We start from the raw sequence: 11,377 nt of genomic DNA, 5'->3' as shown, positions 1-11,377 counted from the left end.
CTGGTCCCCAACCCAAGGCCTCTAGCAAGGATGAGGTTCCGGGGGGCCAGGGCAAAGGGGGCCGTAGCCCTCAGCCTGACCAGGGCCCCTGATTTCCCCTGCCATGGGGGTTGGGGCTCCAGGCAGCAGACTGACCATCTCCCAGACACCACCAGTGACTGGGGGAGGACCTGCTCTGCCCTCTCCCCACCCCTTCCAATGAGCTCCTTGTTTTTGCCAAAGTTTCCAAGGGGGTATCTTTGTGTTCATTCCCTTCCTGCTCTAACGGGCTCCCTTTCCAGTCTTGGGAGCCTGCCCTGCTCCCTCCAGGAAAGAGGGCAGAGGGCTGAGCCTGGGTTTGGACTGTAAAATCTCAACACTGCCCTAGGACACCAGGGTCCCAATCTCCCCAGGGCAGGAGGAAGACCCTGCCATTCCACAGTCCCTTCCTCTGCCCGGTGCTTAGGCCTCTGGGAGCAAACAGGAACACTAGAGACCAAACGAGGGGTGAAGGGGGAGGGCTGAGCCCACCCTCTTGCCCTTGCCCTTGGTGCCTAATGCTGCGTAAATGCACTCACTGGGTGCATGCTACCCTCTATGCCCCCTCCTCATGCCAGGCCCTGCATTTCTGTGGGGGTCCAGAGGGTGAAAGCTACAGATGCAGGCCCATTCTGCACCTCTTTGCTTGGGCCCAGAGTTTACCTTTGTGCCCTCTGTTATAAGCCCCTCCCCAGTCCTGTCATGTGCCTTGGGCTCTCCCTGCCCCCCATCTCAGCCATGGGGCAGGGACCCTCCTACACTACAGAGGGGCCAGGGGACCCCTCTGCCCCTAGTGCCTTCCTCCCTGACCCCCAGAGCAGCTTGGCCCAGGGAGAGGGGGGGTGGGTGCTGCTTAGCTGATCCTGCCCTGACCCAGAGGAAGCCTCTATTTATTTATTAGCTTTTGTTTACACCCTGGAATTGACCCCTTCCTCTAGGGGTCTTGGGAGGGGGAGCCCAGGGCCCCTGTGACTCTCCCCTTCTTCCTCCAATCCCCAGTTTGTATTTAGCTGCCAAATAAGATTCCCACTGGCTCCCCTTTTTCCTGGGGGGTCAGGGTGCTGTCCCTTCCCCTCTGTTTACATCTCCCCTCCACCCCGCTGTATCGCATATTGCTGAGTTTTCTATTTTTGCAAAATAAAGTGATAGAAACTCATGGGATGTGGCTCCCTCGAGGAGGTGTCGGTGGGGGGAAAGGACCAGCTGACCTGAAGGGGGATTGGGTGAAGAGGGAGAGCTCCTAATCTACTGGGTTTTGCGCCTTTCTCAGGGGAACCAAGGAAATAGAATGTAATGTGCCTGGAGGGGAGGGGAGGGGTGGGGAGAGGAAGAAAGGCAGCCTTCAGGGTCCACCCTGAGTTTCTGGGCCTCCCACAACCACCCGGGGGGATTCTTAGATCAGACCCTATGGACCTCTGGGAAGGCAGGAATGGGCCTCAGAGGTCTTTAAGCTGTCCCCACCCATGGTCATATATATGTGTATCTCTGCTCTTCTCTGGGGAGGGGGTTCATTGACCTTTCATTTGGTTCTCATGAGGGTCTCTGGCCCCAGAAGAAAAGACCCACAGCCTATATCTAAGTTAAGTGTTTGTTTATACCAACCTCTCACTCCATGAGCTCTCCCACCCTTTATGACCACTCTCTGTCCCTTCTGACCCCATTCTTCACCCCATGGCCTCCACTCAGCTTCCATGACCCCACTGCTATCTTCTGTCCTAATCTCTCCCCTTGCCCCTATCTGCCCCACTGCCTCTGGCCTCTACCACTGCACCCTTGTGCTCCCTCAGCATCACCTCTGCACCCCCATGGTCCACCTTCTTCCCTGGGACAGTGCCTTGCCTACCTTGTTCCTGGCTTTCTTCACCAATGACCTGTGCATATGGAGAGAGGTTGAGGATATGGGAGTAGGGGAAGGGAGAACGCTGGGGAAAAGCAGAAGAAGAAAGCGAAAGAAGCTCTAGAGGAAACCACAGGGCCTATGGGGTAGGGGAGGTGGTTGCCATGGTAACCTCTGGTTGTGGGGGAAGGGTAAAAAGTCCCATAGCCTGAGGCCACCCAAAGGAGGAACCCCTTCCCCCACAGTTGCTCTTCCCAGCAGCTATGCGCCTACTATCCAGCTGCCATTTACTGAGCACCTGCTATGAGATGGGCACTTTGCTAGGTGCTGTGGCTTCAGTTGGTCTTGTCCCAAAGGGGTGCTCCTGACACAGGAGACAGACCTGTGAACACAGACCTCGCATCAGTTCCTTCTCAAAGCTCCCTCTGGTCAAGTGTGGGCCAGGGCGAGTATTTCCACAACCCTGTCTTTCTATAGGCTTCATTCTTAAAAACATTTTTTTAAAAATTGATTTCAGAGAGGAAGGGAGAGGGAGAGAGAGAGAGAAACATCAATAATGAGAGAATCACTGATCGGCTGCCTTCTACATGCCCCCCACAGGGGTTCGAGCCAGTAACCCAGAATCAACCAGGAATTGAAGCTGGTTCACAGGTCGATGCTCAACCACAGGGCCACACTGGCCAGACTACAGGCTTCATTCTTGCCCTCGCTCCAGCTGCCATTCCTGCTTGGTATGCTTCTCCTAGGTGGCCCTTCCACCCCTTTCCAGGCTCCACGACTGTCTGGGCTCCTTGGCCCCGTCTCATTTTCTAAGCCTGGCCCTGTGCCTCTCTCTCAGCTTCCCAGCTGTCTGGACCTTGAATTTCTCAAAGCCTCTCCACTTTTCACCCCATTACTTCTCATTCACTGATTCTCTCATCAAGCCCTTAGTATGTGCCAGGTTCTCTTCTAAACAGCTGATATGAATTAATCTCATTTAATTCTCAACCACCAACCCTATGAGTTCCACTTGACAGATGAGAAAATAGCCACAGGAAGAGTCAATAACTTACCTAAGGTCCCAAGACTAGTAAGGGATGCAGACCCAGGATCTGAAGTGGGGCAGTTTGGCTCCAGAGCTGGTATAGTCAAGCACCCGCAAGGGTACAGTGGACACGGGGTTTTCAAACTGAACAATAGTCACCAATTTCCCCCAGTACTTACTGCCTCCATATTTCTTCCTATCGTGTTCCTATATATACAAGGAAGTGAAGACATCATCAACTCTGGAGGCAATCCCAGATCATCCAGTTACTAGCAACGTGACCTTGGGTAGTTTTTACTTTTTACCTCTAAGCCTCTACATCTGTGAAACTAGGGGGGCTGGGGAGATATTAACACCGATGTCATGAGGCTCCTGTGAGGATTAGTTATAACATCAGAATACACCCAGCACCTACTAGGTGCTCAATAGATGATCTTCCAGATCCCTATATCATCAACTCTCTTGGCCCAGTTCCACCCTATCTGCTCCACTTTCTAGATCAGTCACCCCCACCACCCCCAAGTCTTCCCCACCCCGGGCGTGTCACTTCCTCCTCTGTAGCCTCCCAGATCAGTACACAAAGGCTGCCGCTGCCGCTGGAGGAAAGGCTGCCCTGCTCGCACCTGTGAGTACCAGGGCATCAGCCCTCCTGCCTCTGTACTGGTCCAGGCCCCACCTGGTTCCAACCTCCCTGGAAGGGGTTCTGACCTGAAGACTCCCAGGATTCACTGAAACTTGAGCAAGGCTCTGAACTCCTTTCTGCATTCCTAAGATCCTCTGTCTTGTTCCTTCCTCCCATTTCACAAGCCCTCCTTCTCCCCACCTCTCTCTCTTGCATCAGTTTCCCAAGAATGGGGCTGGAGGGAGGAAAAGGAGGTGAGGGAATGTGTGGGTGCTATTAATTTGAATGCCTGCCATGTGCCAAGGATTATGTCAAGGTAGGGTCTCCCAATATTACTCCCAGCTGCCATCCCTGCTGCTTAATGAGCTCGCAGTGGGGGGTGGGAGGGGGGAAGGGGTGCTCAGCTCAGATCCCCCAGTCCTGGGCGACTGTAGCCCAGTGGCTCGGTTCTCTTTCCTCCTGGTGACTCCCGAGTGGACAGCACAGGGTTCTGCCTGACTTGGGAAGATCTGGATGGACTGGGAAGCCGCTGGTTCTCAGCTGCTCAGGGAACAGTAGGGTGTGTACTGGAGTCAGAATTGAGTCCAGGAAAATGAGACAACCACGGAGGGAGAGAAGGGAAGACTAAAGAAGTCCCCCTCCCCCGTGGAAAGAGAAAGGGGATTAGGTAGAGTCCACTGGGGCTACTTGGGGAGAGGGCACTCACTTCCACACTGATGGTGCCTGGGTTGGAGGGAAAGAAAGCACCTGTCTCAGTCCCCGTTCTGCCTCCAGCGCACTGTGTGACCTTGGGTGAGTCGCTCACCACTCTGGGGTTCAGGTTTCCATTTGTATAAAGAGGGGGGTTGAACTAGAAGCTTCTGCCATCCTATGGTTAGGATCAGAGAGAAAAGAAGCAAAACAAAGAACTGTGAAGAAGTGGAGAAGAGAAAAGCAGCAGAATGTATAAAAATTTGAATAGAACGGGAGGAGTGAGGCAGATCAGAGAAGTGGTACACATAGATTCTATGCCTGAGGTCACAGGTGGAGGGGAGCAGGACACGGTGGTCAATGACTTGGCACCCCACCCTTCCCCACACTCTACATAGCATCGGGATTTGAGTCTAGGTCCAGGCTGAGGAGGAGGCAGCTGCTTCATGACAAAGAGTTAGCTGGCCTTCCTCATAGACCACTGATGGGGATGTAAATTGGCACCTTCTTTAAGGCAGTTACGTTGGCAATACTCAGCAATATTACAAATGATGCCTATTTACTGACCTCACAAATTCTCTTCCAGGGATTTATCCTACAGATTCCCTTGCACACATGTGAAATGAAAATATATGAATTTTCACTGCAATATTATTTACAATAGTGAACAATTAGAAGCAATTTAAAAACCCCACCATAAGAGACTAACTACAATATGATAAATCTATGCAATAAAAAACTATATGCCTGTAAAAATAAACAAGGAAGTTCTTTATTTTCTTGGGTAGCAGGATCTCTAAGAAAAGTAAAGGAGAAAAAAAAGTAAGATGCCAAACTGTGTATTCTATCATTTTTAGAATTCTATCATTTGATCCTACCATTTGAAGAGTATATATACAGAATGTCCCCAAAGAATGTATACATACTTTATCAGCTGACAGCTGAATTACGAAAATGAAATGTATTTTAATAAACATTGCCTTTATAATTATTCAGTGTGTATACATTTTTTGGGACACCCTACATATGTTTACATTAGTTTGTATATGCATAAGACAATCTCTAGAAAGACTACAAGCAACAAATGATAATAATAAATGATGGTTATTTATTTAAAGTGGGTGTGGAAGTGGGTGGATGGGGGATTTCCCAGTATCTTATTTAACTTTGATCTTTTTTTATGGTGGTAAAATACACATAAAATCTATCATTTTAACAATTTTTAAGTGTATGACTCAATGGCATTAAGGACATTCACAATGATGTGCAACCATAAACACTATCTACTTCCATAACTTTTTCTTCACCTCAAAGGGAAACTGTCTATTAAGCAGTCACTCCCCATTCTTCCCTCCTCCCCAACACCTGGGAACCTCTAATCTACTTTTCTTTTTAAAATATTTTTATTGATTTCAGAGAAGAAGGGAGAGGGAGAGAGAGCTAGAAATGTCAATGATGAGAGAGAACCATTGATCAGCTGCCTCCTGCATACACTACACTGGAGATTGAGCCCACAACCCAGCATGTGCCCTGACTGGGAATCGAACCATGACCTCCTGGCTCATAGGTCGATGCTCAGTCACTGAGCCATGCCAGCCGGGCATACTCAGGCTGTTTCACATAAGTGGAGTCATATATTATGTGGTTTTTGTGACTGGTTTTGTTCACTCAGCATAATGTTTTCAAGGTTCATTGGTGTTGCAGCATGGTCAGTACTTCATTCCTTTTTATGGCCAAATATTTCATTGTATGGATATACCTATTTTGTTTACCTATTCATCAGTTGATGAACATTGGGTTGTTTCTACCTTTTAGCTATTGTGAGTAGTACTGCTATGAATATTCGTGTACAAGTTTTTTTCCTCCATCTTTGTGTGTGTGTGTGTACAAGTTTTTGTTTGAACACCTGTTTTCAATTCTTTAGGAATACACCAAGAGTGAAATTGTCAGGTCATAGGGCAGCGGTTCTCAACCTGTGGGTCGCGACCCCTTTGGCAGTCGAACGTCCCTTTCACAGGGGTCGCCTAAGACCATCCTGCATATCAGATATTTACATTACGATTCATAACAGTAGCAACATTACAGTTATGAAGTAGCAACGAAAATAATTTTATGGTTGGGTCACAACATGAGGAACTGTATTTAAAGGGCCAGAAGGTTGAGAACCACTGTCATAGGGTAATTCTATATTTTAACTTATCGAAGAATCACCAAACTGTTTCCCACAAGTGTTCTCACCACTAACAATGAGAGTCCCATTTTCTCTACATCCCCATCAACACTTATTTTCCATTTTTTAATAAGAGACATTCTAGAGAGTATGAAGCGATGCCTCGTTGTGGTTTTGATTTGCATTTTCCGGACAACTGGTGTTAAGCATCTTTTTATGTGCTTGTTGGCCATTTGTCTATCTCCTTTATCGAAATAACTATTTAAATCCTTTGCCCATTTTTTTTCTTTTCTTTCAAAGTTATCAGGATACTCTCTTCCATGGTCCTGCTTGCTATTTTTAAAAATTTATCTTTATTGTTGAAAGTATTACAGATCCTTTGCCCATTTTAAAATAGAGTTGTCTTTTTGTTGTTGAGCTGTAAGAGTTCTTTATATATTCTGGATATTAATCAGATATATGGTTTGTAAATATTTTCTCCCATTCTGTGACCCATCATTTTACTCTCTTGAAAGTGTCCTTTGATGCACAAGTTTTAAATTTTGACGAAGTGCAATTTATCTTTTTTCTTGTGTTGCTTGTGCTTTTTAAAAAAATTGTAGTTTGTGCTTTTGATGTTACAGCTAAGAGTCAATTGTCAAGTCCAAAATCATGAAGATTTACCCCTATGTTTTTCCTAAGGATTTATAGTTTAAGCACTTTTTTAAAGGCCTTTGATTCATTTTCAGTTAATTTTTGTATATGTTGTGAGGTAGGAACCCAACTTCATTATTTTTGTTTGTTTTTAATTTTGTTTTATTGCTTAAAGTATTACAAAGAGTATTACATATGTCTCCTTTTTTTCCCCCCTTGACATTCCCCCGGCCTCCCCTACCCCCCAGTGTCTTGTGTCCATTGGTTATGCTTATATGCATGCATACAAGTCCTTCAGTTGATCTCTTACCCAACTTCATTATTTTACATGTGGATATCCAGTCATCCTAGCACCATTTGTTGAATATTATTTTCTCTTTATTGAATGGTTTGGCACCTTTGTTGAAAATCAATTGGCCATAAGTGGATGGATTTACTTCTGGACTCTCAATTCTACTCCATGAATCTATATGCCTGACCTTATGTCAGCACCACACTGACCTGTGACAAGTTGGGAAGTGTGAGTCCTCCTACTTTGTTCTTTTTCAAGATTGTTCTGGCTATTCATGCAATTCCATATGAATTTTAGAATCAGCTTTTCCGTTTATGTAAAAAAAAGGCCAATAGGATTTTTAAATCTTTATTTAAATATATTTTTACTGATTTCAGAGAGGGAGAGGGAGAGATAGAAACATCAATAATGAGAGAGAATCATTGATTGGCTGCCTCCTGCATGCCCCCTACTGGGGATTGAGCCAGCAACCTGGGCAGGTGCCATTGCCGGAATCAAACCCCGGACCCTTCAGTCCACAGGCCGATGCTCTATTCACTGAGCCAAACCAGCTAAGGCTTTTTTATTTTTATTTTTGAAGCATGGTAATAGGTTGCCCATTCAAAATTTTCATTAATGTTTTTTAAAATCAGAAATTTACCTGGTATTCCCTAGAGGGCGTTCCAGGAATTACCCTGCCTTCAGGCTCTCTCACATTGATCTCTCTCTCTCTCTCTCTCTCTCTCTCCCCCCCTCCCTCCCTCCCTCCCCTGTCTGTCTATTAAATGTATTTATTGAATCAGAGAAGGGAGAGGGAGAGAGAGCTAGAGGAATCATTGCATACCCCCTCCTGCATACGCCCAATTGGGGATTGAGCCCTCAACGCAGGCATGTACCCTGACCTCATGGTTCATAGGACAATGCTAAAGCACTGAGCCATGCTGGGCGGGCCTTCAAGGCTTTTCTCCACTGTAGATTCCCTTTGAGCAAAGCACAGAAAAATTTTTATCACCCCTTGCCCTTCGGTCCTGTGCTATTCCAGACCTTCAGAAAGTTCTTATGCTCTAATCTTTATTTCTCTTGCTACCATGTTAAACAAATACAGCTAATCTTCGTGCTTTTCACATATTCCCTCATCTGCCCCAGCTTTATTTCTTATCATTCCACTCAGACTCCCGCCCCCTTATTTACAACCTCTAACACTCTTCCCTTATATAAAATCCAAGATTATAAAAGCTATTAAGAGCTGTCAGATTATTCAATACCCTCACTTTACAGATGTGGAATGAGGCCCAGAGAGAAAGTCTGACATGCCACACAGCCAATGAGTGACTGAGGCAGGACCAGAATCTGGTCTGTTTCCCTTGTGGTTCTATTTCCACTATGACTTGGAATCTTGTTGAACAGACCTGTGTGTAGACCATGGTGCCTCCAGGCCCAGTCCCCAGACTCTTGGCTAGGCCATTTTGCTCACCCTGGCCTCTTTTTTCTTTTTTTGAATATATTTTTTATTGATTTCAGAGAGGAAGAGAGAGGGAGAGAGAGGGAGAGAGAGAGAGAGAGAGAGAGAGAGAGAGAGAGAGAGAGAGAGAGAGAGAGAGAGAGAGAAAGAAAAACATCAGTGATGAGAGAGAATCATTGATTGCCTGTCTCCTGCATGCCCTCTATTGGGTATCGAGCCCGGGCACATGCCCTTGACCGGAATCAAACCTGGGACCCTTCAGTCTGCAGGCTGACGCTCTATCCACTGAGCCAAACTGGCTAGGGCCCACCTTGGGCTCTTCAAGTCTGCACATAGGAGAGATGGGTCATGACCCAGTACTTGCCCCTTCTTGCCATTTTGAAGAAGCTGCTGAATCCACACAGGGAAGTGAAACTATGAGGGGAGATAAAGAGCTGGGGTAGAGCTTTGAGAGTGACAACCACAGGCTAAGTTTAGAGGACTGAGAACTTAGGTGGGTCCTCCCTAATGATCGCCATGTCTCCCTTCATATCCAATTTCAGGCCATGGTGGCTTTGTCAATGGTTCTTGTTTTCCTGCTGGTTCTGAGCAGAAGTGAGAGTGAACTGGACGCCAAGATCTCATCCCCAGGGGAGGCCACAGAATGGGGTGATCCTGATCTGTCCCTGCTGGGATCCTGCAAGCCAGCCCCATCCTGCAAGAAGTGCATCCTCTCACATCCAAGCTGTGCATGGTGCAAGCAACTGGTAAAAATGGGCCTGTGGCCTTTGAGCCATGTATAGGTGTATATGCAGCCTGGATATGTGTGCATGAATGTGTGGGCACGTGTGTGATTTTTCTGGGTGCACTCTGCAGTCCTGTGTGTGACTGAGTCTGTGCACATAGGACTTTTGTGTGTGATTGTGTTTGTGTGTGCACAATCACACATGCAAGATTCCTGTGCATTCAAGTTTATATCTATTGTGTGTGTGTGTGAGTGTGTGTGTGTGTGTGTGTGTGTGTGTGTGTATGGACAAGACTTGTGACTATGAATCTGGAGGAAGTATATTCTGTTGGGACTCATGCTTGTGTATAGGTAGAGGGACCTATTGTGCATGTACACATGTGAGAAGTGTCAGCTCAGGCTGCCATAACAAAATATCATTGACTGGTTGGCTTAAACACAGGAATTTATTTCTCAGTTCTGGAGGCTGGAAAGTCCAAGGCCTAGGTGCCAGCAGATTTGGTTCCTGGTGAGAGCTCCCTTCCTGGCTTTCAGATGGGCTGCAGATCAAGCTCTTATGATTCTTCTTATAAGGGCACTAGTCCCATCATGAGTGTTCTACCCTCATAACCTCATCTAACCCTAATTTCTTCCCAGAGGCCCTATCTCTAATACTATCACAATGGGGGGCAATCCATGGCAGAAAGTGTATGATTAGGTCCCTGAGTTGGTGTTGGGGGGGTGCCAGGGGTGTGTTCCTAGGTATGCATTAGCCTGTGACTGGGGAAGTAGAGGAAAGGAGTTGGAAACCTGTGGGTTTCAGTGAATTACCTCAGTGGCCAAGAAGGATGCTGAGGAGTGGGTGTCTCTCTGGCTGGTCAAAAACAAGGCTGTTCTTTGTGTTTTTTGTTTTTTTTTTAAATATATATTTTTTATTGATTTCAGAGAGGGAGAGAGAGCGAGAGATAGAAATATCAATGAGAAAGAATCATTGATCCGTTGCCTCCTGCGTGCCCCACACACTGGGGATCAAGCCCACAACCCGGTTATGTGCCCTGACTGGGAACTGAACTGTGACCTCCTGGTTCACAGGTCTACCCTCAACCAGTGAGCCACACCGGCTGGGCTAGGCTGTTCTTTGTTTATGCCTTAAAGAGGCAGGGCCCATGGAGTAGCAGTGCCTGAGACAGGGGTGAGGCAGAACACTCACAGAAAAATGGAGAGTTAGATGAGATGAGAATTGAAGGCAAACTCACTAGGAGACAGAGCTACAGAGGCTGAGCAGGCCCAGGAGAAAGGTACACAGTGAAAGTGAGATGACCGGAAGACTCAGTCTGCAGGTGGCAGAGCAGAGGTGCCAGGTGGGGGCTCTTGGGACAGCTGGGTATGCCTGCCTCCTCCAATCCCCAGACCAGAGACTGGCACCCAGGCCAGCTGAGAAGCCACTTTAACCATTTCCTTCCTCTGTGGCTTCCCAGCCAGTCCCAGGGGTACCAGACTTATGGGGCAACGGTGCCTCCTCTTCTGCCCCCATCCTTTCCCCTTCCCAGGAACTGAGTCTTAGCCTGATCCCCTTCCCATTTCCCCCTGAGCAAGCAGGGGAGGCAGGATTAGCAGGCAGGGCTCCTCCTTTTCTTGTGGAAGTGAGGCCCCAGAGATTCTCAACAGGAAGTCTGCGGCCCTAGGGGGAGGGGAAGGGTAGTTGGCTGGGGAAGGGGGGAGTCGAGATAAGGGAGGAAGTGGGCTCTGACAAGGAAGAAAGGCCCAGGGTTCAAGGACAGCTGTGGAAGGAAGGGGAGGGGAGGGGAGGGAATCAGAGGGGCTCAAGGAGTTGACCGAGAGAGGAGGGGTTAGAAGTGGCAGTATTTCGGGCTGGGAGCAGGCCTGGGGGTGATGTTGGGGGGGGGGGGGAGGGATAAGGGTCCTGAACCCATCTACCCTTGCGGT

The 11,377-nt window shown here is 47.6% G+C and overlaps 1 protein-coding gene across 1 annotated transcript in view; it reads left to right on the top strand.

The window, feature by feature from the left end:
* Positions 1–6: 6 nt before the first annotated feature.
* Positions 7–11,377, top strand: part of ITGB7 (integrin subunit beta 7) — an 18,049-nt gene continuing 6,678 nt past the window's right edge. Inside the window, exons 1-2 of the mRNA XM_014461714.2 lie at positions 7–3,504; positions 9,270–9,473. Coding sequence (XP_014317200.2) covers positions 9,273–9,473 — 201 coding nt within the window. The 5' untranslated portion in view covers positions 7–3,504; positions 9,270–9,272. The remainder of the gene's footprint in view (positions 3,505–9,269; positions 9,474–11,377) is intronic.

This window comes from Myotis lucifugus, unplaced genomic scaffold (assembly GCF_000147115.1).
Source record: "Myotis lucifugus unplaced genomic scaffold, Myoluc2.0 scaffold_160, whole genome shotgun sequence".
NCBI classification, from domain to species: Eukaryota; Metazoa; Chordata; class Mammalia; order Chiroptera; family Vespertilionidae; genus Myotis; species Myotis lucifugus.
Note: the sequence above shows the minus strand (reverse complement) of the source record. Positions and strands in the feature narration are given on the sequence as shown.